This window comes from Grampus griseus (assembly GCF_964374135.1).
Source record: "Grampus griseus genome assembly, chromosome: 3".
In the NCBI taxonomy this organism is placed as follows: Eukaryota; Metazoa; Chordata; class Mammalia; order Artiodactyla; family Delphinidae; genus Grampus; species Grampus griseus.
The window spans coordinates 147,311,462-147,336,853 of NC_139019.1; the positions used below are offsets into that span (position 1 = coordinate 147,311,462).

The 25,392-nt window shown below is 51.7% G+C and overlaps 1 protein-coding gene across 3 annotated transcripts in view; it reads left to right on the top strand.

Annotated features, from left to right (window-relative positions):
• The window catches only part of NEURL1B (neuralized E3 ubiquitin protein ligase 1B), a gene marked incomplete at its 5' end in the record, with an annotated part of 35,760 nt that extends 10,588 nt beyond the window's left edge, over positions 1-25,172 (top strand). The window contains 4 exons of one of the 3 annotated variants that reach the window (XM_082651053.1): positions 7,692-8,237; positions 21,615-22,334; positions 24,430-24,555; positions 24,926-25,172. In XM_082651053.1, the coding sequence (XP_082507179.1) occupies positions 7,692-8,237; positions 21,615-22,334; positions 24,430-24,555; positions 24,926-25,170 (1,637 nt within the window). In that variant the 3' untranslated portion in view covers positions 25,171-25,172. The remainder of the gene's footprint in view (positions 1-7,691; positions 8,238-21,614; positions 22,335-24,429; positions 24,556-24,925) is intronic. The other 2 variants (XM_082651055.1, XM_082651054.1) reach the window with 2 other exon arrangements.
• Between the last annotated feature and the right edge of the window lie 220 nt (positions 25,173-25,392).

Below are 25,392 nucleotides of genomic sequence, written 5' to 3' on the forward strand. Positions count from 1 at the left end.
CGCTCCACCTCTGTCCCAGAAGGTGGCTTATGCCTCTTGCACATAGCCTACTTTTTTCTCATAGGTCAGGGGGTAAGCGAGAGACCTTGGGAGGAATGAGGCATAAAACAGGAAGGATGCAACCTTCAGTGTCAGACGGGACCAGATTCAAAAACAGGCACTGGCCTCACAGGCTGGGTGGTCTCTGGCCAGGACGTCCGCCTCTCTGGGCCTCAGTTTCTTCACTTGGAAGCCACCTGGCAGGGTGCGGCCATGAGCGAATGGGCCATGTGGTGAGCCCCCGGCACACACGGGGAGTGCCACAGAGGTGGGCTCCCACCCCTCGGGGCCAGCAAACACCACCCAGCCATGGGGTTTGTGAAGAGCATTTCCTCAGCTCCAGAGGTGAGAACAGTTGGTGTTCTAGGAGAGTTTCCAGCTGCTTTTGAGCCTGAAAAGCAGGGCCAGTGGGCCTATTGTTTCAAAATGGGGACAGGGGCCCTGAAGGTGCCCATCTAGGGCTGAGGAGAGTGAACAGCCAGGCTTCTGGGCACCACCCAGGCTGGGGGAGTGGCTGCTATCAGGGCAAAGAGAAGGAGAAGGCTGGCCCATCAGCTGGCTCAGCAGGCAGCTGCCAGCAGCTACCTGGAGGAGAGGCAGGTGCCAAGGGACAGGACTGTGCCAGCGGTTAGAAGCTGCGTTTGAAACCTGGACTGGTTTTCCCGCTCCAGCTGTGCCGGATCATTTTGATAGGCAGGGAAGAAAGGAACGGGCAGTTTCTGTGGGAAGACCCAGGACTTGAATCTCATTTTTCAGAGAGACGGATCCTCAGAGGCTCTTTCCCTTCTCCAAACCCTTCAGTGGCCCCCAGCGCCTTCTTGAGGACCTTAACCTCCTCTGCTAGGCCTTTAAGACCCTTTGTGTTGTAGCTCCTGACTCCCTCTCCACCCTCCCCTTTCCCTCCCACGCTGTATTCCCTGCAGTTCCCCAAGCGCGCTCAGCTTGTTCTCGCCTCCAGGCCTTTGCCTGTGCTGTTCCCTCTGCCTGAAACACGGTTCCCCACCCTTTATCATGCCCCACCCCCAGCCATTTCTTCCTCAGACTGCAGAGTGGCCCCTCTGAGAAGCATCCCCATGGCCCCAGCCCTCCGTGCTGACCACCCTGTGCAGTCATGGTGTCTTGTGTCCATGCCCCCTGCTGGTCTCGCAGCTCTGGGGTCAGGGACTGTGTGTGACTCCTCAGTGCGTGCGTCCCTGCAGCCAGTGCGGCCCTGGCATGGAGCAGATGCTCCTTAAATGTCAGATGAAGGAGGAAGTGAGGTACTTGAAAAAGAATGAGGGCACGTTCCCCCCCACCCTCTGCAGCAGTGGGGTCCTAACCCTGGGAGCCGGCGCTTCTGAAGTTGGAGCTTCCTGGGTCCCTTTATCAAGAAGAGACCTCGACCGAGGGGCCCAGCAGAGGGTCGGAGCCGGCTTGGGAATCCCAACTCTGCTGAACACGCTTGGAAGGGGCGTTGGGATGACCTCACTCCCTGGGAACTCAGTGCATCTGAGCCCACTTGAGCCAAGAGGGCTGCCACTTAGACCTGGAAGGAGAGGGCTTTTCTCCCAACGAGCGGTGTCGCGTGACCTCCGGCCTCCCCCCTGGGCCTCCTTGCAGCTGCTGACAGGAGTGTTGTGCCTTTCCGGCTGCACTGTGCTGACCGGGTTCTGTTTGCAGAAAATAGGAGCGGGGAGGAGCCTGGTGGCGGTTTCCAAGTGTGGGCTGGCTCCTTTCCACCCTGGGTGCTGGCCGACCAGGCCTCTGAAACAGAGAACAAAGTCCTGTTAGGCTGGAGTCCGTCTGCTGGGTGCATGTCACTGCCCTTTTTGGCAGAGGTGAAGGAGGCTTGGTTATTTTTTTCTAATCCACTTTCAAACCCACCAATAGAAAAGTTACTTTCTGTTGCCAAAGGAGACTGATATCCCCGCCCTGCTTTGGGTGACGGGAAGCCTTGCCAAACGCCAGCCTTGCCTTTTCCTCTCTAAAGCCCGCGTGCGCGTGCACACACATGCACCCTGTTGCTTCCTACCTCTGTCACTTGAAACAGAGACTTGTTACTGAAGGGCCACAGTCTGAGGTTGGATGTTGTGCGGTTCAGAAGGCCCCTGAAGTTGTACATCAGATTGTGTGAGTGGAGTGTGCGTGTGTTTCGGTGGGAGAGGGGCCGGTACAGCTGTCATGGTGCTTAGCAAGGCACACGACCCCCGCCCCCAAAGGCCACAGGCGGCCGCCTTGGAGAGGGGACAGGGATGGGAGGAAGGGCCCGAGCCTGGCCCTCTCCTGCCACTGCCCAGCTTTGCTGCCTTGGTTTCCTCCTCTGGAAAATGAAGGTGGTCAAACCTACCCTGCAGGGTTGTAAGAATGTAAACTCAATCCACAAAGGCCTGTGCCGGCACATAACGAAGGCTCAGTAAAAGGCTAGTTAAATCCTCTAGTGAGAGGGAGGGGCTAGAATAGACTGTCCTCGCAGTTGGCAATTCCCTTTGCCGGTGGAGCGGAATCTGATGAAAATTTCAGCCAGGATGCCATCTGCTGAACGCCAGCAAGCTGGAGGCCGTCATCTCGGCAGCCAGAGAAGCTGGAGCTGTTGCTTCCTGCCATCCTCCTGGCAGTAAATGCCATTTCCTTGGGCTCTTTTTAGATCAAAGGAAAGGCTGGGTTGGGGCGATGAGCGGGCATCATTCAGGGGTGGCACAGTGCACATTTGGGACGCTGCTGGGATGGCTTAAAAATAGGTCTCTGTCCTTGGATACCCAGGGAAAGTGGCCCTGGGGTTTTCAAGAGGCCTTTCCTGGCCAAGGTTACCAACCCTCTATGGGAGAAACATTGCAGGATATAATCCCCTGACCCTACAAGTAGCCATCTTCGACCCAGGAGTAAACCTTTTCTCGGCAAAGAAACTAAATAAGGTAACTAAAGGGGGTGGGGGTGGGGTGGGGGACCCAGTGTTAAGTGAACACCTACTACGTGCCACACACCGAGTCTGACCAGCTGGCCTCATTCATCCTCAGAGCAATCGTGCAGGGTGGAGATGACTCTTACCAGTTTTCTAGGTCTGGTTAGGGGATGGAGCAGAGAAGTTAAGCATGTACCTCAAGATCACACAGCTACGAAACAACAAAACCAGAATTTAAACCCCCATCTGCCTGACTCCAAGCCTGTGCTCTTTTTAACCACCTCTCACATTGAGATTTAGAAAATAAAAGTGTGGGAGAGATGGAGTGAGGGGCTTACCCAGGGGTTGGACCTGATGTTCCCTGCAGGGGAGGGAATGAACGTTTAGTGCGCATCCATCATGTGCTGGGACTCCTGCTGGGAGCTTTCTGTGCTCTCATCGCCCCTCCCAGCAGCCTGAGATGAGGCTCTGCATTCACACACTATTCACAGATGGTGACTTGTCCAAAGGCCCCTCAGACAAATTAGCAGCAAAGCATGGGTTCGAACCCAGAGCCCGTGAGGGCCGTTCTAAAGCACTGATGTGAGTAGATCACAGAGCAGCAGCCCGCAGAGCAGTTCTGATGTCCCCCTGCTTTCCCGAAGGACTAGCCCAAGGCTGGCAGGGGCAACATTTGTTTAGCCAGAACAGAGCTCCCTCCTTCCTGAATACCAACAGCTACTCATCACCCACCCCCCAAAATCTGTACTCGTACGTTTTCGAGTGGGGCATTGCTTCCTTGACTAAACGCTGGAAAGACCCTTCCCTCTGGTCTTGGAGGGGCTGCAGCAGCCTTTGGTTAACCATGAGGGGTGGGCCAGGACTGTCCCCTCCTTCCTACACACAGGAAGAGACTACAGAGTCTCCCCTCGGTTCCCACCGCATAGAAACTCCTTCCCCCTGCCTTGTTCTTAGAGTCTCTAGACCCAGTTCCTGGCCAGAGAGAGGGAGGCACACCCGCACGAGGCCAGTGGAGACTCTGCCTCGCGTGAGAGGAAAGGGTCTGGTCCCTGGTGTGGGCTGGGGGCCCCTCCCTGGCAGAAGGTGACACCTCACCAGTGACAGGGTGTCCATTTAAATCTGGTCCTGGCACCAGCAGCCAGGAACCTCTGTGCCCATGGACTCAGCCATTTGCGGGAACAGCTGAAGTCATCTCCAGGAGGGGAACGGCAGGGGACATTTTGGCTCTCAGTGGAATATTCTGCAGTGGTGAAACAGAACAGTGAACGCTTGGGAGCCATGTGGGAAAAGATGCTTTTTATATAATGTTGAGTTAGGAAAGAAAAGGCAGGAGTCAAAATTAAATGTGTGCTCTGGTGGCAAGGAAGTTAGAAAAGGTACTCAGTACTACTTAGTGCTTAGTCCTTCTGTGCTACTTATGGAGGAAAGTCAGGACAGGAGGAAAGAGGGCTGGTTTGGGGTCAGACAGAGCTGGGTTCATATCTCCTTGTAGCCGCAGGAAGTTTTTTTTCCTGGAAAATAGACAGTAATCCTGTGGGTGAGGATTTGTATTAAGAATTAACTGCAACCTTGTATCACTTGTATCAAAAACATACGGCCCAGGACATGGCGCCTAGTGAGGGCACAGCCAGTGGTTCTTCCGTGGATAAGGGCCAGGCAGGATAAAGGCCAACATGAAAAATGCAACGTGAGTTAAGGTATGAATGTGGGGAGAAGAGGGGAAATTTTCTCCTTCTTCCCAAACTTTCTCTAATATGGCTGTAGTGTTTATTGCTGTAATTTAAATGACAAAGTTCAGGTTTTCCATTGACGTCCCTGAACTAGGATGTTCTCCGAGGCCCGTGGGGTCCGTGGCCACAGTTTTCTGTTTCATGTAGAGGCTGCTTTCCCTGAGCTGAGCTAAAAGCAGACGCTGGCGTACAATTTGCAGATTGCTTTTTGTGCTTTCATTTTGAGCATTTTCAATTTGTGTAAATAACACATCCTCTTAGAGACTTTTTCACTCTGGTTTTCTTTATCTCACATCAGGACTCTGGCCTCAGAGGAGGGAAAAGTAGTGTTTATCCCTCATTCCCTGAAGGAAGTTGGATCACATAATCAAAATTAAACAAATATGTAAACTTCGCTGTTACTTGGCTGCCTTTTATCCTAACATATAGCTGGTTTAGCAGGAAACATCCCCTTGTAGTAACAAAGCAGTATCTCGCCACCCCCCAGCATCCATTGAAATCGCCAGGCCACTCTGAAGGAGCAGCTGCTTAGGGTTCCCAAGCCAGTTTTGTAAAGAAAGCCTCTGATTGAGAGGTAAGGTTGGAAAAGCAACAGTGATGGGAGCTGAGATAAAAATCATCAGATAACGGTGGTTTGTGGTCTTTGGTGCTTTTGATCTCTAGTCCTATTTAATGTTTCCTGGAGAGGTTGCCAGCGGCGGGGACCTTGGAGAGAATCCGGTCTGTTAGACACAGGAGGAGACTGCCGCCCAGGGTTGGGTGGCTGGTACAAGGCCACAGCGTGCGTGGAGAACGCAGCCTCTGCTGTCCTGGGCGGCCTCTTCGGATGGTTTACACCCGGGCAGTATTTCCCCCACGCGTCTGATTTTTGTCCTGCCGGAATTGCTGTCCAGTGGTCCCTTACTCTTATCTTTGTGGTTCCGGAGATGGCCCACAGCCTGGCTCTGTGTCCACCCTCCTCTCTGCCTTAGGGGCCCTCCCTAACAGGCAGTGCCGGCCCGCTCCACTGGAGGCCCCTAGTGGCTCCCTCTCCCCGTGGTGTGCGCTCTGAGCCTCCCAGGCTGGCGTTCAGGGCCTTCCTGGCTGGTCCCTATGATGCGATGGCACCCTCACCCCTCACCCCTGCAAAGCAGTGGCTGCCCAACCTCAGATACCCTCTGTCACACCTACCGTATTACTTACCCTCCCCTCCAAGTCCAGCTTCTCCCACCTCTGCCCCTAGTGTTCCCTCTGCCTGGAATGTAGACTCCCTTAAGACCTGGCTCTGTGGACATAACCCCCTGCCCTCCGGCCCCTGGCTGAGTCTGGGGTCTCTTCTGGGCCTAATAGCCCCCCAGTGCCAATGCCTAATGGGGTCTCTATTGTTATTATCGGTCCCTAATGTTCATGTCTATTCATCTGTGTGTCTTCTCTTCCACGGAGAGACTCAGCTCTCCACAAGGGCAGGATTGTATCATCACCTGTGCTCTCTCAGTGCTTCACACCAGCAGATGCATCTGCAGAAAAGATGGATGGATGGGTGCATGCATGGATGGATGGTTGGATGGATGGATAGGTAGTTAGAAGGATGTATGGATAGATGGATGGATGGGTGGGTGGATGGATGGATGGATGGATGGATGGTTGGATGGATGGATAGGTAGATAGAAGGATGTATGGATAGATGGATGGATGGGTGGGTGGGTGGATGGATGGATGGATGGATGGATGGATGGATGGATGGATGGGTAGATGGATGGATGGATGGATGGATGGATGGATGGACGGGTGGGTGGATGGATGGATGGATGGATGGATGGGTGGATGGGTGGATGGATGGATGGGTAGATGGATGGATGGATGGATGGATGGAAGGATGGATGGATGGATGAATAATGGAGTGAGCATTTTGCCTGCAGCCCTCCTCCACCAGTTCAATGCCTAGCAGGCCTGCCTAGGGGTACAAGGAATCAACAGGTGGCCTCTGCATCCCTCTCCTACGTCAGGGGTCTATAGCCCAGACCTTCTATCCATCCTGTGTTGATTCCTAAACAGCAGAGAGAATAAGGTAAAAAGGCAGGACGGAGGTCACACAAACATGGCTTCAATTGAAGCTCTGCCTTTAGTGAAGCCAGCTGTGTGACTTCAGGCAAATAAATCAACCTCTCTGAAACACCATGTCTTCATCTGCATGAAGGGGATAATGGTAGTCCTTCCCTCATATGGTTATTATAAGGATTAAATGAGGAAATGCATAGTAAGTAACCAGGGATGGAGGAGGAAAGGTGGGAAGGATGATGCCCCCACCTCCAGATGGGGCCACCTGGGTTTGTGGCCGGTGTCCAGATCCTTTGAAAGGAGACTATCCCAAGATTCTCCAGGTCCTTTGGGGCAAAATTCCCCTAGAAATGAATTATAAAAGGTGTATGTTCTAGAAAAGCCAGCCTTGCTTATAAAGAATGCCTTCCTCTTCTGTGGGTAAAGGGGATGGGAAATCAGAATCCTGGCTTGGGTGTCCTTTGGAACCTCAGTATTATAATCATGTTATTAGTTGCTTATTAACCACATGCTCTGTGCCAGGCAGTATTCTAGGAACTCCATCCACATGTTCATTTAGCAGCTGTGTGAGTTAAGCAATGTCCCCATTTTACAGGCAGGGAAACAGGCTAGAGAAGTGATAGGATCTCCTGCATATCCACAGCCAGGAGGTGCCAGAGAGCTGAGATTCCAGGATGCACTGGGGATCCCAAGAGTGCGCCCAAATTGCCTTGCTTTTTAATAAAAATTACACAGAGAAAAGCAACCAAAGACTCCCCACTACTCCCCAAGAATCCAAGGCCGCTGTTCCCTTTAGAGGGACTTTGCAGCCCACAAGTGGCTTTTGGAGGAAGCCTCTAGATGTGGAGGGATTTGATGGGGACGGAGAAGTCAGTTGACCCCAGCCTGGCTCTTGTGACCAGCTCATTGGTGTTGCCCTGTCTGGGAGTGAAACAGCTCTGAACAGTTTCAGAGGGGCCTAACAGTTTGCGAGGGCGCCTAACCCTCCTGCCTGTCTCTTCCCGCAGACTCGAGCCCGCCCGCGCGCCTCCTGGCCACCCGGCCTTGCTGCGGCCCTGGCCCGGAGCGGCGCCCAGTCCTGGGCGAAGCGCCGCGTTTCCATGCACAGGCCAAGGGCAAGAACGTGCGGCTGGACGGCCACTCGCGCCGGGCCACGCGGCGCAACAGCTTCTGCAACGGAGTCACGTTCACACAGCGGCCCATCCGGCTATACGAGCAGGTGCGGCTGCGCCTGGTGGCCGTGCGCCCGGGCTGGAGCGGGGCTCTGCGCTTCGGCTTCACGGCGCACGACCCGTCGCTCATGAGCGCCCAGGACATCCCCAAGTATGCCTGTCCTGACCTGGTCACGCGGCCCGGTTACTGGGCCAAGGCGCTGCCCGAGAACCTGGCGCTGCGCGACACTGTGCTGGCCTACTGGGCGGACCGCCACGGCCGTGTCTTCTACAGCGTCAACGACGGCGAGCCCGTGCTCTTCCACTGCGGTGTGGCTGTGAGCGGCCCTCTCTGGGCGCTCATCGACGTCTACGGCATCACCGACGAGGTGCAGCTCCTCGGTAGGTCGCGGCTCCCGCTGGCAGGGGGATAGGGCGGCGCCGCCTGGACCAGGCAGCGGGTCACCGCGCGCATGAATGTGTGTTTCTGTAACATTCACGAATACCGAGGGCTCACTTTGCCAGGCGTCTTCTAAGCAGTTGACACATTTCAACTCATTTCTTTCTGGCGAAAACCTACTACCCCCGTTTTACTGATGAGAGAACTGAGGCACGCAGTGGTTAAGTGACTTGCATTGCAAAGCCAGGATTGGAACCCACACGGGTGTGGTCCAGAGTCCATGGTCAGGCCCAGGTTCGTTCACCTGCTCCTTCGTTCAGTTCCGTGCTCATTCACTCATTCTTTCATTCATTCCTGTGCTCATTCCTTCACTCCCTTGTTCACTTGCTCGCACACTCATTCATGCAAGTATTTGTTCTTTTGCTCGCTCATTCATTCACTCATTCATATATTCACTCACTCACACGTGTTTATTCATTTGCTCATTCATTCACTCACAATCCATTTACTGGTACAGCAGTCAAACATATGGCCTAGTCTTCTAGTATTTACAGTGCCCAGGCAGTCAGCAATATGTATCGAATCAAGGCCCACGGTTAAGGGGCTCAAGGTCCACTGGGGAAGCAGGCAGGCAGGTGTGGCTCTGGCTGTAACAGAGGAGGTGGTGAGAACTCACGGGGCTACAAGTCTGCTGCTCTTAAGACCTTATTTCTCTCTCTCTCTCTCTTTAAACTTTTTTAAAAATTAGGTAAAAGTCACATGACAGGGTTTCCCTGGTGACGCAGTGGTTGAGAGTCCGCCTGCCGATGCAGGGGACGCAGGTTCGTGCCCCGGTCCGGGAAGATCCCACATGCCGTGGAGCGGCTGGGCCCGTGAGCCATGGCCACTGAGCCTGCACGTCCGGAGCCTGTGCTCCGCAACGGGAGAGGCCACAGCACTGAGAGGCCTGCGTACCGCTTAAAAAACAAAAAAAAAGTCACATGACAAAAAAGTACCATTTTAAAGTGTATAGTTCGGTGGCATTCAGTTGGCAACCATCACCTGTATTTAGTTCCAAGATGTTTTCATCACTCCAAAGGGAAATCCACACCCATTGGGCTGTCACTCCCCATCCTCCCCTCCCCCCAGCGCCTGGCAACCATGGACCTGCTTTCTGTTTGCGACCTTAGCTCTTGAAGTCACAGGTGGCACCTGAGCCAACCCAGCCTCCATTTCTGGGGGAGCAAAAGGAGAGCAAGTTTCTCAGGGGACACAGCCCTATATGTCATTTACCTGCAGTGAAGGCACAGATCTAAAGTTTGAGTTTTGACAGATTTATACACCTGTCCATAAGCCAAGAAAGTTCCTGCCTGCCCCTTCTGAGGCAGCCCCCCTCTCTCCCGGGGCAGCCGCTCTTCTGATTTTTCACTATAGATTATTGTGCCTCTTCTTGAACGTTACATGAATGGAATCATACGGTATGTGCTTTTGTTTCTGACTTCTTAATCTCAGCACAAGGTCTTTGAGATTCATCCCTGTTGATGGTGTATCAGAAGTTTGTTCCTTTTTTATTGTCCAGTAGCATTCCGTGATACGGATGCACCACAGTTTGTGTATCTGAACGTTTGGGCTGTTTCTGGTCTTTCAGCCCTGCATCTTGAGGGAAAACTCTGGCCCCGGGCTCCTTGCCTACCACCATCCACACCACCATTGGGCAGGGAGGGGAGATGTATACGTTCAGGCTCCCCAACTCTCCAGGAGAAGAAAGGCAGCAGAATTTCTGAGCAGTTAGGAGCAGAGGGTTGGGAGTCACACGGATCTCTACTCCACACCTGGCTCTCCACTTGCCAGCTATGTGGGCTTAGCCAGGTGACCAAACCCTCTCTGTGCCTCAGTTTCTTCATCTGTAAATTGAGTTCACGATAGCACCCACCTCGTGGGATTGTTGGGCAGGGGAACATGAGATGGTGTATGAAAGGGATGCAGCACAGCACCTGGCACATAGAAGGCGCTCAAGAAATAACAGCTAAGAAGCAAGAATCTCTGCCCGTTTGCATGGGAGCTGAAGCACATGTCTGAAATCCAGGCTTAGGCAGACCAGATTATGAAGAGCTACCCACCCTCCAAGCTGGGGCCTTACTTGGGCATTTTCACTGTGTTGCCCCACACTCTTTTCCATGGAAGATTTTGGTATTTCACCTCCAGGAAATGTAGGTTTCTAAAACCTCCTCTAGATCTCCTGTCACTCTTTTTTGGAGCTGTTTATTCCTATAGAGCAGGAGGACAATCAGGCCTCATTTACCTGTTCCCTCAGATAGCCCATGTCTCAGGGTAACAGCCGAGAAATCACAGCCACTCCATAATCAGCGCAAGTAGATTAGGATTTAAAAAAATACAAATCGGAAGCAGCCTCTGATGACTTCATGAGACTGAACAAGCCTGTGAGGAGTCACGGACTCTTGCCCCTGTTCATTTGTTCATTTAACAAGCCTTTATTGAGCCCCTCCAGCATCCCACGCCCCTTGGAGGGAAGGAGAGGGCCCACTGGAACATCAGTGGCAGGTGGCAGGCACGAGCCTCAGTTTCCTTATCTGCCAGTAGTGCCTGCAGTGAGCTGGTTGACAGGGAGCAGCTATCACAGGTGCCACGGGGCAATGTTCACAATTACATGCAGATGGGGAAATGAGATTAGAAGGAATGCTATCTCTCCGTGATGGGATCATAGGTGAATTCCACTTCTTTCTTTATTACCTCTATGAGTTATCTTTTTTAATATATATGTAAAAAACCTTTTATAATCAGAAAGGGCAATAAAGTTATTTTTCTTTCTAAAGGTTATATGAGATAATGGAGAGGTTACTGACATGTGATCAAGGCTCAATAAATGTTTCCTTCCCAGGGAAAGAGGAAATTGACATTGATTGCATCGGGGTAAAGGGGATATGGGTGTTTTTCTTCTTTTTTTTCCCCCAAGTTATCAACAATGATTTATAATCAGAAAAAAAAAAGTTATAATAAAAATAAGAAGAAAGCGAAACAGTCATGATTTTGTACGGTTTGAGCCTGGGTAATAGATACTCTGCTGTTGCCGGCACAACATGAGAATCAAAGAAATCCCACCATAAAGGGGGTCCCTCCCTCCCAGTTGCTGGAAGAACTGGGCTTCTGAGGGTGGTGTCCACAGTACCAAGTGGATAAATAAAAAGCAACTGATGTTAGTGTCATGCAAATTCCTCTGGCTTCCTTTTCCTCAGTAGGAACAAGGGGGTAACATAGTTCCCTTAGAGAGTCTCAGCTGTGAAACTTCAGAATAGGGACCCCTCATCCCTCCCTCACCTCTCTCAGACCACACTGGATAGACCCTCAACACCAAGCTAAAGCAGCATCTGGGGAAGGTTGTCAAGTTTAGGATGCCCGGTTACATTTGAATTTCAGAAAAATGATGAATAATCTCTTTAGTACAAGTATACCCCATGCAATAGTTGTGACATCGTTATAAAAGAATTTGTTTTCTTCTTTTAATTTTGATTTTATATTGGAGTATAGTTGATTTACAATGTTGTGTTAGTTTCAGGCGTAAGGCAAAGTGATTCATTTATACATATATCCATTCTTTTTCAGATTCTTTTCCCATATAGGTTATTACAGAATATTGGGTAGAGAAGAATTTGTTGTTTATCTGAAATTCAAATGTAACATGGCATCCTATATTTTATCTGGCAACCCTCATCTGGGAAGTGTCCTCCCCGTCTGGTGGGACAGGGGTGCACTGTATTTGCCCTGGAACTTGAGCCAAAATTAAGTCTCAGAAGCAAAAAGAGATTCGTAGGCCTTGCCTATTTCTCTTACCTGATGAAATTGTGCTTTCAGCCCAGCATTCCTCCTGCAAGGGGGTCCGGCTGCAGCAGAGAGCGCTGCTTCTCTGTGGCCAGACCCTCAGGTCCCCCCTCTTGTGACATTCAGTCTTTCCTCAAGATAGGACGACTTAGCCCCTTTTAGATAAAGAATCCAGGGCTTGGAGAAGGGAAGTGACTTGCTTGTGAGTGGCAGAGCCAGGATTAGAACCTTTAGTTCAGTGGTTCTCAGCCTTGGCTGTACATTGAGGTCACCTGGGGGGCTCTGAAAACCCCACTTCCCGGGTTGCACCCAGACCGATTAGATCAGAACCTCAGGGAGGTGGTGGTGGGGGGTTGTGGCTCCCAGGCATTCAGATTTCTTAAGGGCTCCTCGGGTGACCCCAGGGTGCAGCCCGGATTGTGATCACAACGATCCTCTTTGCATGGGTGCCTGTCCCTCCTCCCTGCCTGGTACCAGGCTGAGCTCTTCAGACCTCTCAGTTCAGGGCATGGTATCATCACACAAGCCCCTTCTCTTGTTTTGACTCTTCTGCTTCATCTCCGATCCCCGCTCCCATTCGCGCCTTCCCCTGCCCAGATAAGCGTCACTCTGATGTTTGGCAGCCCTTGGGCGTGTGTATCTTTTAAAAATATGTAGAGGGCTTCCCTGGTGGCGCAGTGGTTGACAGTCCGCCTGCCGATGCAGGGGACGCGGGTTCGTGCCCCGGTCCGGGAGGATCCCACATGCCACGGAGCGGCTGGGCCCGTGAGCCATGGCCGCTGAGCCTGCGCGTCCGGAGCCTGTGCTCCGCAATGGGAGAGGCCACAACAGTGAGAGGCCCGCGTACCGCAAAAAAAAAAATGTAGAGCTGTTTTGTATGCATAGGTAGATGGTATTGTGCTAAGGATTTTATTCTATTTTTCTTTTTTCATTTGCCCCATTTTAAGATTTATCCGTATCTGTTTCTCTGCTTCCTTGTTCTCTAATGGCTTCCCGCTTTGATGGACACCTGGGTTGCCCCCATGCAAACTGCACTGCTTGATACATTCTCCCACAGGGCTGCCCTGTGGCTGCTAGTTTACTGTTCTCAGGGGCATCGACCAGGATGAGCTTACTGGGGCCTGGAGTGGTCCATCCTGAGAGCCTTGATTTCTCTGGATGCTCCAAGTTACTTTCTGCTGATTTTAGTAGTTCTTGGACCCAAGAGAAGAAGGTTCAGCCGGGTCATGCACACCTCTCCTGGCTCCTTTTTCTCCAAGGAAGCCCTTTTCCAGAGCTCTGGAATGCAGGCCCCATGCTGTCCTGAGGCAGCCCTGTCCCTCTTCCAGGCAGCTCACTAGTGGTCAGTGTCATGGCCTCATTATCCTTCCTCTGTCGAGCAGTAGAAGGCTGGTCAGACTGAACATGGAATGCCAGCCCAAGGCCATGGCATTGCAGGCTATGCTGTCAGAAACCTTTGGTTGCAAGTGACAGAAACCAGTTCAATCTCACTCAAGCAAAAAAAAAAAAAAAAAAAGGGTGGGGGGTGCATGGGGAATTAATGTCTTCTGTGACTGAAAATTCCAGGGAACAGCTCCCTGTTAGACTGGCTTGATGCAGAGGCCCAAGAAATAGCACCCAGAATATTGGCCTGCCTTTATTTCTTGCTCAGCTGTAGTCTTTGTTGGTGTCATCCTCCACCAGGCTGTCCCTCTGGGTTGGGGGCAAGGCCACCAGCAGCTCCAGTCCCATGTCCCACGAACTAGCAGGAGAGCTACTTTCCCACAAGGTCTAGCTAAAATCTCAAGATCTAACCTCGTTGATCTCCATGGCTAGAGGGATGGGATAGAGTGACTGGCCAAGTTAAGACTCCCTCCTCAAGGCAATGAGTGGAAATGGGGCAGGGGGAGTTCCCTCAAAAGAATAGTTGGGTGCTGAGATCAGAAGAAGCAGGGATTGGGTGCCTGATAGCCAGCAACAGTGGCTCTCCAAAGGCCTCGTAAGGGAGTCATTAACCCCCCCTGAAAGCCTTGAGCCCTTTCGTTAATTTATTGGACCTACTCTGTGCCAGACACCACGCTGAGGGCTGTACCTGGGTGATGTCTTCTGGTCCTCACAAGAACCCTGTCATCCCCATCGGCAGACCCAGCATGGATGGATAACTTGGCCAGGGTCACCTAACAGCTGGTGGTTCTAGAGTCAGTGTCTGTTCACCAGTGTTATGAACAAACTGCTTGATAAAGACTTGAAGTTGTAGATCGAAATCAGAGCCTGCAGGTCTGAGTGCATCTCTCCGTGCTGCAGATAAGGAAACAGAGGCCCAGAGAGGGGCAGGGATTTGCCTGAGGTCACCCAGCTGATCAGTGGCTGTGGTGGGCAAGGGGCTTTGGTCCAGGACCCGAGAGGTGCCTTGGCCTGGGACCTGTGAGCACCCACATCAGGCAGGGAGGAGCGGCTTCAGCTGGCTTCATCTGGAGCCCCACTGGGGAGCAGCAGAGGGTAATCGGCTTTTGCAGTTAATGTTTTCTTTACAAACAGCCCAGATCAGCACCCAGCTCCCAGCCCCACAGTAAGGCATTTGCCTGGTAGGGTACCCCGAAGGCTTATCCTTTCCCAGTCAGGAGTGAGAGCTCCAGTCTGTGGCCACGTCCTACTAGGGGCCCCTAAAGGCCCACTCTGTGCCGGGCATGACACCAGGCCCGTGGTTATTCCTTCCACAGCGCTGCCATTCGTCCTCCCCATGGGCCTGTGAGGCAGGTGTGAAACTCCCCAAATTGCAGAAGGAAGCTGAGGTCACAAACCGCACTGGCCAGGGACCAGCTGAGGTCTGTCTGCCCTGGTCCAATCTTCTCTGATTGGCAGCAGGGAGGCATCTGGAAAAGCCCGGGCTCAGTGCCCAACATCCTCACCTTCTCTTCTCGATCCCAACACCCCTGCCTTTCTGCCTGCCCTCTTGTGGCCATGGTAGAAGGAGCTCTGCTCCTGTCCCCTCTGCCTGTTCAGGGGCATTCTCCTGTCATTTGTCCCTTTCTCCAGCCTGTCTTTCCCTCTCCACAGAATCATCCCCATGAGCACATACAAGGGTTCTGGTAGCTCCCATCTTTAAAAGAAACTGCCCTTGACAATCTCTTCCACAGGCTACTACCATTTCTCTGCTCTCCTTCAGAGAGAAACCTTCTCAAAGGTGTTGTCTATACCACCCCCTCCCATTTCCCTCTTCAGCTCAACCCAGTGAAATTTTTTTAAAATATTTTTTAAATTATTTTTTTTAATTTATTTATTTTATTTATTTATTTTTGGCTGTGTTGGGTCTTCGTTGCTGCGCACCAGCTTTCTCTAGTTGCGGCGAGCGGGGGCTACTCTTTGTTGCGGTGCGCGGGCTTCTCATTGGGTGGCTTCTCTTGTGGCAGAGCACGGGCTCTAGGAACGCAGGCTTCAGTAGTTGTGGCACGTGGGCTCAGTAGTTGTGGCTCACGGGCTCTAGAGCACAGGCTCAGTAGTTGTGGCACGTGGGCTTAGTTGCTCCGGGGCACGTGGGATCTTCCCAGACCAGGGCTCGAATCTGTGTTCCCTGCATTGGCAGGTGGATTCTTAACCACTGCGCCACCAGGGAAGCCCTCCTTCTTACTTTTAAATCATATACTACAACATGCACGTAGAAAAGTGCCTAAACAACTGTAGAATTTAACAAACAAATGAGGCAAGGCCATTTCTCTCATCTACCCTCTTTCTCCAGATGACATGAGCCCGTCGCTGGGCCTTGAGTCCCATCTCCAAGCTGTTGGCTCCCGAATCCATATTCCCAGCCCTGACACCTCCCCTGAACTCCAGAGTTCCCTCCGCCTACTCACATCTCCTTCTGGCGTCCTAGAGGCTTCCCACATAGAACACGTTCACACAGCCATCCCTGTTGTCTGTGGATGGTACCACCCACGTGGTGCCTCAGCCGGAACCTCCGGGGTCATGCTGGACTCCTCTTTTCCTCCCCCGGCAATCATTCCGTCAGCGTGTCCTGTCACTTCTGCCCCCAGGACACGGCGCAAAGCAGTCCTTCTGAGACACCGAAGTGACTGATGGATGGTCCCCTCTGTCTCCAGTTCTTCCAGTCTTCATTGTCATCTTCACACACAGATGGTTTCTCTTGGGGCATAAATTCTGCTTTACCTCCAGGCCCAGACATAGTGGACCTGAGAGAGCCAGGGAAGAGAAAGAAAGGGAAGAACTGAGCTCCATCCCAGGCCAGAGGCAGGCCCTGGAGGTGGCCCAGGGAGAGTGGGAGGTCAGGGCACCCATCCCAGCCATTCCAGCCTCCGCGCGCCTGGCCTCGGACTGCTGCTGCATGATGGTGCTTGGTGGGTGATCGTGGGGGGGTGGAGGGGGGTACTTGTTGGACCCTTCCTCTCAGAGATATTAGGTCCCTGGGGACCACAACTCCGCTTGGCCTGAGGCTGGGTCCCCATTGCTGGGCAGCTGTAAGAGTTGCACAAGGAGAGCTGAATTTTGGAGGCAGCGTTGCTTGTCATGAGGAGCCCGGCTTTGGAGTTGCGTAGCCTGAGATGGAATCCCATTTCTGTCACCGCTGGCTGTGTGACCTTGAATAACGCACTTCGTCTCTCAACGCTTCGGTGTTTTCCCACTGTGAAATGTGCCCATTTTGCAGAGCCGCGTGGGATAGTGGTAAGGATTGATAAGGGTAATGAGTGCATGGAGGTGCTTCTGGTAGGTGCTCAAGTAAATGGTTGTGTATACTTTCATCAGGTACAGGGAGTGCATTTGGAGACGAGTCGCAGGTTAGAGCCAGGAAGTTCTGATAAGCTTCCTTGATGGCCTCTTGATGTGGCTGGATTTCTGCCTGTAGCCAGCTGGCTGATTCTCCATAGAGAAGCTTTGAGAGGTGGATTCTGAAGGGTCGGGCCTAGGCCAGCACTCTGCTATCTTGGGCCTGTCTCACTCAGGGACAATGCCTGATAGGGACGAAGCTCCTTATATAAAGGAAGGAGACCCAAGCTTTTCCAAGGGGCTACTGTGTGCCAGGTCCCAGGTTAAGTGCTGTCACATACTCTGTAACACCAGCCTCAAAAACATACCAAGCTTTCACCGCCTCAGAGACTTCACACATGCTGTTCCCTCTGCCTGAAATGCTTACTCTCCACCTCCCAGCCACCACTCCCTCAGCCTTCGTGTCATAGCTCCGTGATCAGAGACTGGGCTGTTCTGACCCACTCTGAGGCCCCACTTCTGACCAAGTCCCCCTTTGACACACACAGAGAATCCCAGTTCTATCACTTCCTGGCTGTGGGACTTGGAGTAACTCACCTTGCCTCTCGGAGTCTGAGTTCCCCACTGGAATGTGCCCGTCTTTCAGAGCATCGTGAGACGGCAGCTCTTGGTGGCAGTCATCACAGTCTGGAAGAAGAGTTAGTTTTCTGTCAGTTGCTTCATTAAAATCTGTCTCTCCCACTGCAGTGAGAGCTCCATGGACCCAGAGGCCATGCCTGCTTGTTCTCCTCTTCAGCCAGTGCCCAGCACAGTGCTTGGCACATGGCAAGTGCTCTATACATTTTGTTAATAGATGTTTAAGGAATAATGATAATTACCATGTTTTGAGCACTTTGTGCCATGCTCTGTGCTAGACCACCGGTCCCCAACCTTTTTGACACCAGGGACTGGTTTCGTGGAAGACAATTTTTCCACGGACCGGGTGGGGGGGGGATGGTTTCCAGATGATGCAAGTGCATTGATTGATTATGGTCTCTGTGCAGTCAAACCTCTCTGCTAATGATAATGTGTATTTGCAGCCGCTCCCCAGCACTTGCGTCACCGCCTTGGCTCCACCTCAGATCATCAGGCATTAGATTCTCACAAGGAGTGTGCAACCTAAATCCCTCGCGTGTGCAGTTCAGAGTAGGGTTGGCGCTCCTATGAGAATCTAATGCCGCCGCTGATCTGACGGGAGGCAGAGCTCAGGCGGTAATGTGAGCGATGGGGAGCGGCTGTAAATACAGATGAAGCTTCGCTCGCTTGCCCTCTGCTCACCTCCTGCTGTGTGGCCTGGTTCCTAACAGGCCATGGGGATGGATAGCGGGTCCGTGGCCCAGGGGTTGAGACCCCTGTGCTAGACTCTTTATAAAAGCATCTAATTTAATCTCTATAACAACATGGGTGGGAGTGTGGGGGGCAGGTATCATCATTATTCCATTTTTTTTTAAAAATTTATTTTATTTTTTTATACAGCAGGTTATTAGTTATCTATTTTATACATATTAGTGTATACATGTCAATCCCAATCTCCCAATTCATCACACCACCACCACCGCCCCCGCCCCCACCCCTTCCCCCCCTTGGTGTCCATATGTTTGTTCTCTACAGCTGTGTCTCAATTTCTGCCCTGCAAACCGGTTCATCTGTACCATTTTTCTAGGTTCCACATATATGCGTTAATATATGATATTTAAGCTGAGGAAGCTGAGACTTCAAGAGGTAAAGTGACTTACCTAAAGTCACATAGCCAAGAAGGACTGAAGCCAAGACTCGAACCTAAGTGTACCCATCTCCAAGCCATGCTCTCAATTAGGATGCTATACTGAAGGACAGGCTCTTACATGGAGCTGTTAGGGGCCAGGAGGAAGAGCTTTGGGGGTGGGGGACAGAAGCAGAGTGTGTTGGCAAGAGCAGAGGCCCACGGCAAGCCATGGCTAATGCCTTTAGGCTTGGCCTCACAGGATGACTGTGGTAGGGCAGCGAGCCCTGGGAAAATGCATTACGCCAAGAGGCTCCCAGAAACACCCACTTGTCTAAAATGCCTTTTCAAAAAAAGTGCTTGTTTTAGTCTACTTTTATTCATGTTTTTTTTCTGATTACAAAATCAGTGCATGTTCATTAGCGAAAAATGAGAAAATCTGAAAACCATAAAGAAGGAAATTTCCACCCAGAGATAACCGCCCTCAAATTTCTATGTATTTCCTTCCTATATCTTTCCTCTGTATCCCATGCATACATTTCCCACATAATTCGAATCAAATCATATATTCGGTTTTGTATCCTCAGCTGTTCATTTAATATTATATCACGGGCATTTTCCCCCCATTGTTACATATTAATTGAAAACTTGATTTTTCAAAATGTTGGGGTTTTTGATGATAAAACTTTGCAGTGTATATGTTTACTGTAGAAAAGTTGGAAAATACAGAAAAATCTGAAGAAAATCCCTCATAACCTCACCCACCTGAGAGATAATGACCATTAACATTTTGTTGTATGTCTCTCTAGAACTTGATTTCCTATGCACATATAGTATTATAGACAGATACATACAGACACATGCACACATACATACTTTTTAAAAGGACCAAACTGAAATCCTGCTTCTTCCCTCAGGTTATGGGGAAGCATCCACTAACGCAAGACAAACTCAAATGTCCACAGATCCCAAGCAAGTAGTTGAGATGGGTGAAGGGGCCAGCTCAGGGCCATGGGGAAGGAGAGCAAACCACCTCAGCAAAAGGGCAAGCTGTAACCCATCGATGACAGGCGAGAATTCAGGTCCTGTGTCACTAGACCTGATTTTCCAAGAGAGGCTATAAATCCAGTGTAAAGTGAATCTCCTGACTCTTAAATACTGGCCACTAGTTCAAAAAATATTTTGAAAGACCAAGGGGTGATTAATTCAACAAACCCCTGGAAGGGGAAAAAAGAAGAGGCAACCATAGCTTAAAAGAGGCCAGTGACAATGAGTGGGCTTTATTTGGACCTTCATTCAAAGAAACTGGGAACAAAGCATATTCTCACACACAATAAAGAAGTCTTTAAATTTTAGAGAGACATACTGAAATTTTTTGAGATAAAATGGCATGTCTAGGATTTGCTTCAAAATAATATAGGAGGGAGAACTGATGGGGGCATCAGTGAAACAAGATTGGCCATGAATGGTAATTGTTGAATCTGGGTAAACAGCATTCATTATACTATTTGTATGTTTGGTTTTTTTTTAAATAAAAAGTTAAAAAAAAGAAAAAAAAAAAAAACCAAACACCAGTAGGCCAACCAGACAGGTCTGTGAGCCAGCATCAGAACTTGGATGGCCAGTTTGCAAACTGCCCTGTGTGGAGCAGGGGTGGGGAGTAACATATGAGGCTCTCACCAGGGGTTAGGGCATGTTTTTTGCAAAACCATGTTTGTTATTATGATTTAATTTTATATTTGGAAAACTAAAGAGAAAGAAATATTTTTTTCCCCATGACATAAATTACAAAATGGTAACAAAATCTTAGCTAGAGTGGTTTGGTTTAAAAAGTCTGAGTAACACTTTTTCTTGCTTCCTTTACTTGCTTTGGTTAACAAGAAAATTTTGATCACAAAAACAACTTCAAAATACTTTCTTTCCCTGATATCTTTGTTATTCAGAGAGGCAGTCAGTCTCTGCTAGAGACCTCATTCATTTATTCATCCAGTAAGCTACATAATAATGAAGGCTATCTGCCAGGCACTCTGCTAAGCCCTGAAACTTGGTGGTGAACAGACTGTCACAGACACGGCCCTCCAGGGACTCACATTCTAGATAGGGACAGTCAACAAGTAATCTGTTGATACCAAAGTATGAAGAGCTGGACGACAAACACTATTTTTATTTGCTTTTTTACTTAATATAGATCAAGAGCATTTTTTCATGTTACTAAAAATTGTTCAAAAATATTTTCATGACTGTGACTTTTAAAACACGCCCCCTTAGTTTCCTGTCCTATACAATGAGGCCATTTCTTGGAGAAACCTTACACATTCAAAGGTGGGGTAGCACCCAGGCACTGTGCTCCCTGCTGCAGACACAGCAGTGAGGACAGGCCCATGCCCCGCCTTCTTTCAGAAGCAGCATGGAACCAGACAGCCCCGGGTTCGAGTCCTGACTTTGCCACTTAATTGCTGTGCAACCTTGGTCGTGCTCCCTAGCCCCTTTGTGCCTCAGCTCCCTTCTTCACCAAATGGTGGGTGATAACAGTACACACCTCACAGGTTGTATGAGGACTAAATGAGAAGCTGTGAAAAGGAGCTTAAAATAACCTGTCACACAGTAAGGCCACAAACCCAAGGGTTTGCTCTTTCCCTTGAAGCTTATGTTCTGGTTGGGGAAGCAGACAATAATGATTTTTAAATGCCCTTTAAATATGTGTATGTGTAGCTGATTCACTTCATTATGAAGCAGAAACTAACACCAATTAAAAGAAAAAAAAATCTTCAAAAGTATGAAAACCTCTGAGGGGGGTGGGAGGAAGGAAGAAGGGGGAAAGAAAAAAAGGGAGACGAGAAGACAGAAAAGAGGGAAAGGAAAGGATGGAGGGATGGGAGTACGAGAAGGAGGGAGGAAAAAGGGAGGAAGGGCCTCATCTGGCCGTCCCAAAGATAAGAATAGTCAAGTGCACTCGGGATGATGCTTAATCCAATTCTGTGCACCTGAGGATCTTAAATAACCTCACGAAGGAATCAGAAAAAGAAAGGGAGGGCTCAGGTGGGGGTGGGGGCATGGGGAGGGCAAGGCGGGGGCTCCTGGCCGGCTGCGCCCTCACTGCCCCTCTTCTGCCCTCCCCGCGCAGAGAGCGCGTTCGCCGACACGCTGACGCCCGCGCGCCTCGGCCAGGCCCGCTTCAGCGCCTGCCTGCCGCCCAGCAGCCACGACGCGGCTAACTTCGACAACAACGAGCTGGAGAACAACCAGGTGGTGGCCAAGCTGGGCCACCTGGCGCTGGGCCGCGCCCCGGGCCCGCCGCTCGCCGACCACGCGGCCGCCGCCATCCCGTGCGGGCCCCGCGAACGCCCGCGGCCCTCGTCGTCGCCGGCGCTGCTAGAAGCCGACCTGCGCTTCCACGCGACGCGCGGGCCCGACGTGAGCCTGTCGCTCGACCGCAAGGTGGCCTGCGCGCCGCGGCCCGACGGCGGTCGCACGCTTGTCTTCTCCGAGCGCCCGCTGCGGCCCGGGGAGAGCCTCTTCGTGGAGGTGGGCCGCCCGGGGCTGGCGGCGCCCGGTGCGCTGGCCTTCGGCATCACGTCATGCGACCCGGGCGGGCTCCGGGCCGCCGAGCTGCCCACCGACCCCTACGCGCTGCTCGACCGCAAAGAGTACTGGGTGGTGGCGCGCGCCGGGCCCGTGCCAAGCGGAGGCGACGCGCTCAGCTTCACTCTGCGGCCCGGCGGCGACGTGCTCCTGGGCGTCAATGGGCGCCCGCGCGACCGCCTGCTGTGTGTCGACACCACGCAGGCGCTCTGGGCCTTCTTCGCCGTGAGCGGCGGCGCCGCGGGCCAGCTGCGCCTCCTCGGTGAGTCCCCCGACCGCGCTTTTGCGGGGCTCACCTCGGGAATCCTGGCACCACTGGACAGGTAGCCGGAACCACTGCTGAAGCCCAGCCGGTGGTCCCCTAAACTTGAGCGCGCATCAGAACCGCCTGGCCTCCACCTAGAGTTTCCCATTCAGTGGGGGTGGGTCCTGAGAAGATGCATTTCTAACCAGTGCCCCGGGGATGCCTTTGTCGCAGCTCCCTGGACTACACTTTGTCCACACCAACCCAAGTACCCGCTGGTGTCAGAGCCTGACAGGGAAATTGTCGGTGCAATTTTTATTTCCATTATTATGATTTATTATAAATATTTTTACGTATGTAATGTATATTAAGTGTAGGAGAAAAAGAAAATACAACTACATTTAAAAGAGGAAAATGAGAATAACACCGTCCACAGAAAGTGGAACGCAGGCTTGAACCACCCCGTTTTGAGATTGAGTCTTGCCTTCATTCATGCCACAAATAGACACGCAGCACCCTCCTCCAGCTGTGGGCCAGGCCCTGAGCTCGTGGGATGGGGCACGGCAGAGGAGAGGACACAGACCATGGAGCGCCCTCACGTCCTCACAGACACCCAAATGGAGATTTGCACGGTGTGGTGTTTGCTACAGCAGAGGGGCTTCTCTTCTTGCCAGCTTGGTGGAGCGGGGCTGGTGATCAGGGAAGGTTCCCAGAGAGCACAGCTCCATTTTCGTGTTTCAAGAAGTAAAGTCCAAACGATAACAGAAACGATGAACATTTCATATGTCACCTCATTCAGTTTTATCCTCCTGAAAATTGAAGCACAGGGAGATTAAATAACTCCCAGTCACGTGGCTGGTCAGCCATGAAGATGCTGGGCAAATCAGAGAATCCCTGAGCCTCAGTTCCCTTCAGTGTAGAAAGGGAGTGATGACGTGCATCGTGGGGTTGTTGTGAGGATGAAATGATGAGGTGCATATAATGCTTTTAAGCAGGTGCCTGCCACATGCAGCATGTTTAATAAGTAGCAATAGTAACGACAGTGACTGTTGCTGTTTGAGGACAGAGGAGGAACAGGGTAGTGGTGGTTGTAATTTGGTTGGTTTGGGTTTGTTGTTGTTGTTTTTTTTTTAAGGGACCATCAGACAATAGTCATCATTTCAGCCTGAGATGAGTTGCCCAAGTTCCCACTGGGACTTTGCAAGAACTAAGCCTAGAGTCATTCTCTCCCCCTCCCCAGCACCTCCAGAAGAACCACGATGAGCCTTTGAGTGGTCAGGAAGAGAAGGCAGGAGAAGCTAGAAAGGAAGTGACTGCTTTTAGAGGCCAGGGACTTGCCCTCCTGATCCCCGTCTGACAGCAACCCTGGTTCTGTAATCTGTCCATCCATCCTCAAGTAGGGTAAGGGAAGGGGCATGTCTCTTCACATCAGAGATAACGCATCATTATCTGAACCAACAGTGAGTTCAGGGAAGAAGACCCATCCATGTTGAACACTAGTTGGGAGTCTTGTAGTTGCAAGTAACGAAACCCCACTCACAGTGCCCTAAGCAAAAAAGGAATTTGGGGGGTATACACATGCCTCAGAAGTCTGGAAGTATATTGGATGGATTCAGGAACAGCTGGATCTAGGTGTTGAAAGGATGTCCTCAGGATTCCACCTGAAAGCTGTACTTTCCTCTGTGTTGGCTTGACTCTCAGGCAGGCCCTACAGCACCAGGCTCATCTCCCCATGGAATGGGCCCCTTCTTTCCTAGTAGTTCTAGTAAAAGTCACAGAATTTGGCCTTGCAGGCCTTGCTTGAACCACCACTGAGACCAAGGGTGGAAGTTCTTATTGGCCTGGCCTAGATCATGTGTGTGAGGGTGAAGTAGTGCCTCAAACAAAATTCCAGTGCTGATTCTGAAATAAACAAGAATGGAGGCTAGGCGGCAAAGACCAGATGTCTATCACACATGAACGATTCCATCCGTTCTTAGCAGAACCCTGTGAGGTAGCTCTTGTCCTCCCATTAGATACATGAGGAAGTGAAGGTGCAAAGCAGTGGAGAGCCAGGGACTAGCAGAGCAGAGCCCACCTCCCACTGCCCCTGATGGAGTCTCTTTGGTCTCAGGCACCCTGCAGTCCAGCCCAGCAACCACGTCCCCGTCAGGATCCCTCAGCGGCTCCCAGGACGATAGCGATTCCGACATGGCCTTCAGTGTCAACCAGTCCTCCTCGGCATCTGAATCATCCCTGGGTAAGGAAGGGCAGACCTTCAGGGATGGGGGAGTGGAGGGTGCAGGGAGACAGGGGCTCGCCCTGGTGGCTGTACCAGCCCTTCCTGGGGCTAAACAAGGTGGCTGCCTTTCCCCCGCATCCTTTCCTTCTTCAGCTGTAGGGAGGAGAAACATCTGGATGTGGCATCCCAGAGGCTGATAATGGTGCTTGATGCTTGGGGGTAGGAGCCTAGGAAAGGGGGCAAAACCCAGGAGAATAACCAAAACTGGTGTCTCCCCAAGTTGTCCCCCCATGGATTCTGCCATAGAAGCCCTGCCTTCTTGGGATTGCCCCAGCAGAGCCCACCTGAGAACCACGGATTAAGGTCTGCCTGTTCTCCCTTTCTGCAGTGACGGCCCCCAGCTCCCCACTGAGCCCACCAGTGTCCCCCGTGTTCTCCCCACCGGAGCTGGTGGGCAGCAAGAACAGCGAGTGCGCGGTGTGCTTCGATGGCGAGGTGGACACAGTCATCTACACGTGTGGACACATGTGCCTGTGCCACGGCTGCGGCCTGCGGCTCAAGAGGCAGGCCCGGGCCTGCTGCCCCATCTGCCGGCGGCCCATCAAGGACGTCATTAAGATCTACAGGCCGTAGCCTGGCCCGCCGACGGCCTTGACCAGAGCAAGGTCACCTTTCTGAAGCCCACCCCCACCCCGGGCCGGGCAACCACCATGGCCGCTGGGGAGTCCAAGGGCAGCAGCTATCTTGCCTGCCACTCTCCAGGGGTGGGCAAGGCGTGACAGTCGTGGACACGAGGCCCCCGGGGGTCTCAGTCCAAGTGAGGGTTGCCTCTGGCTCGAAAGTGCTTTGCCCCCA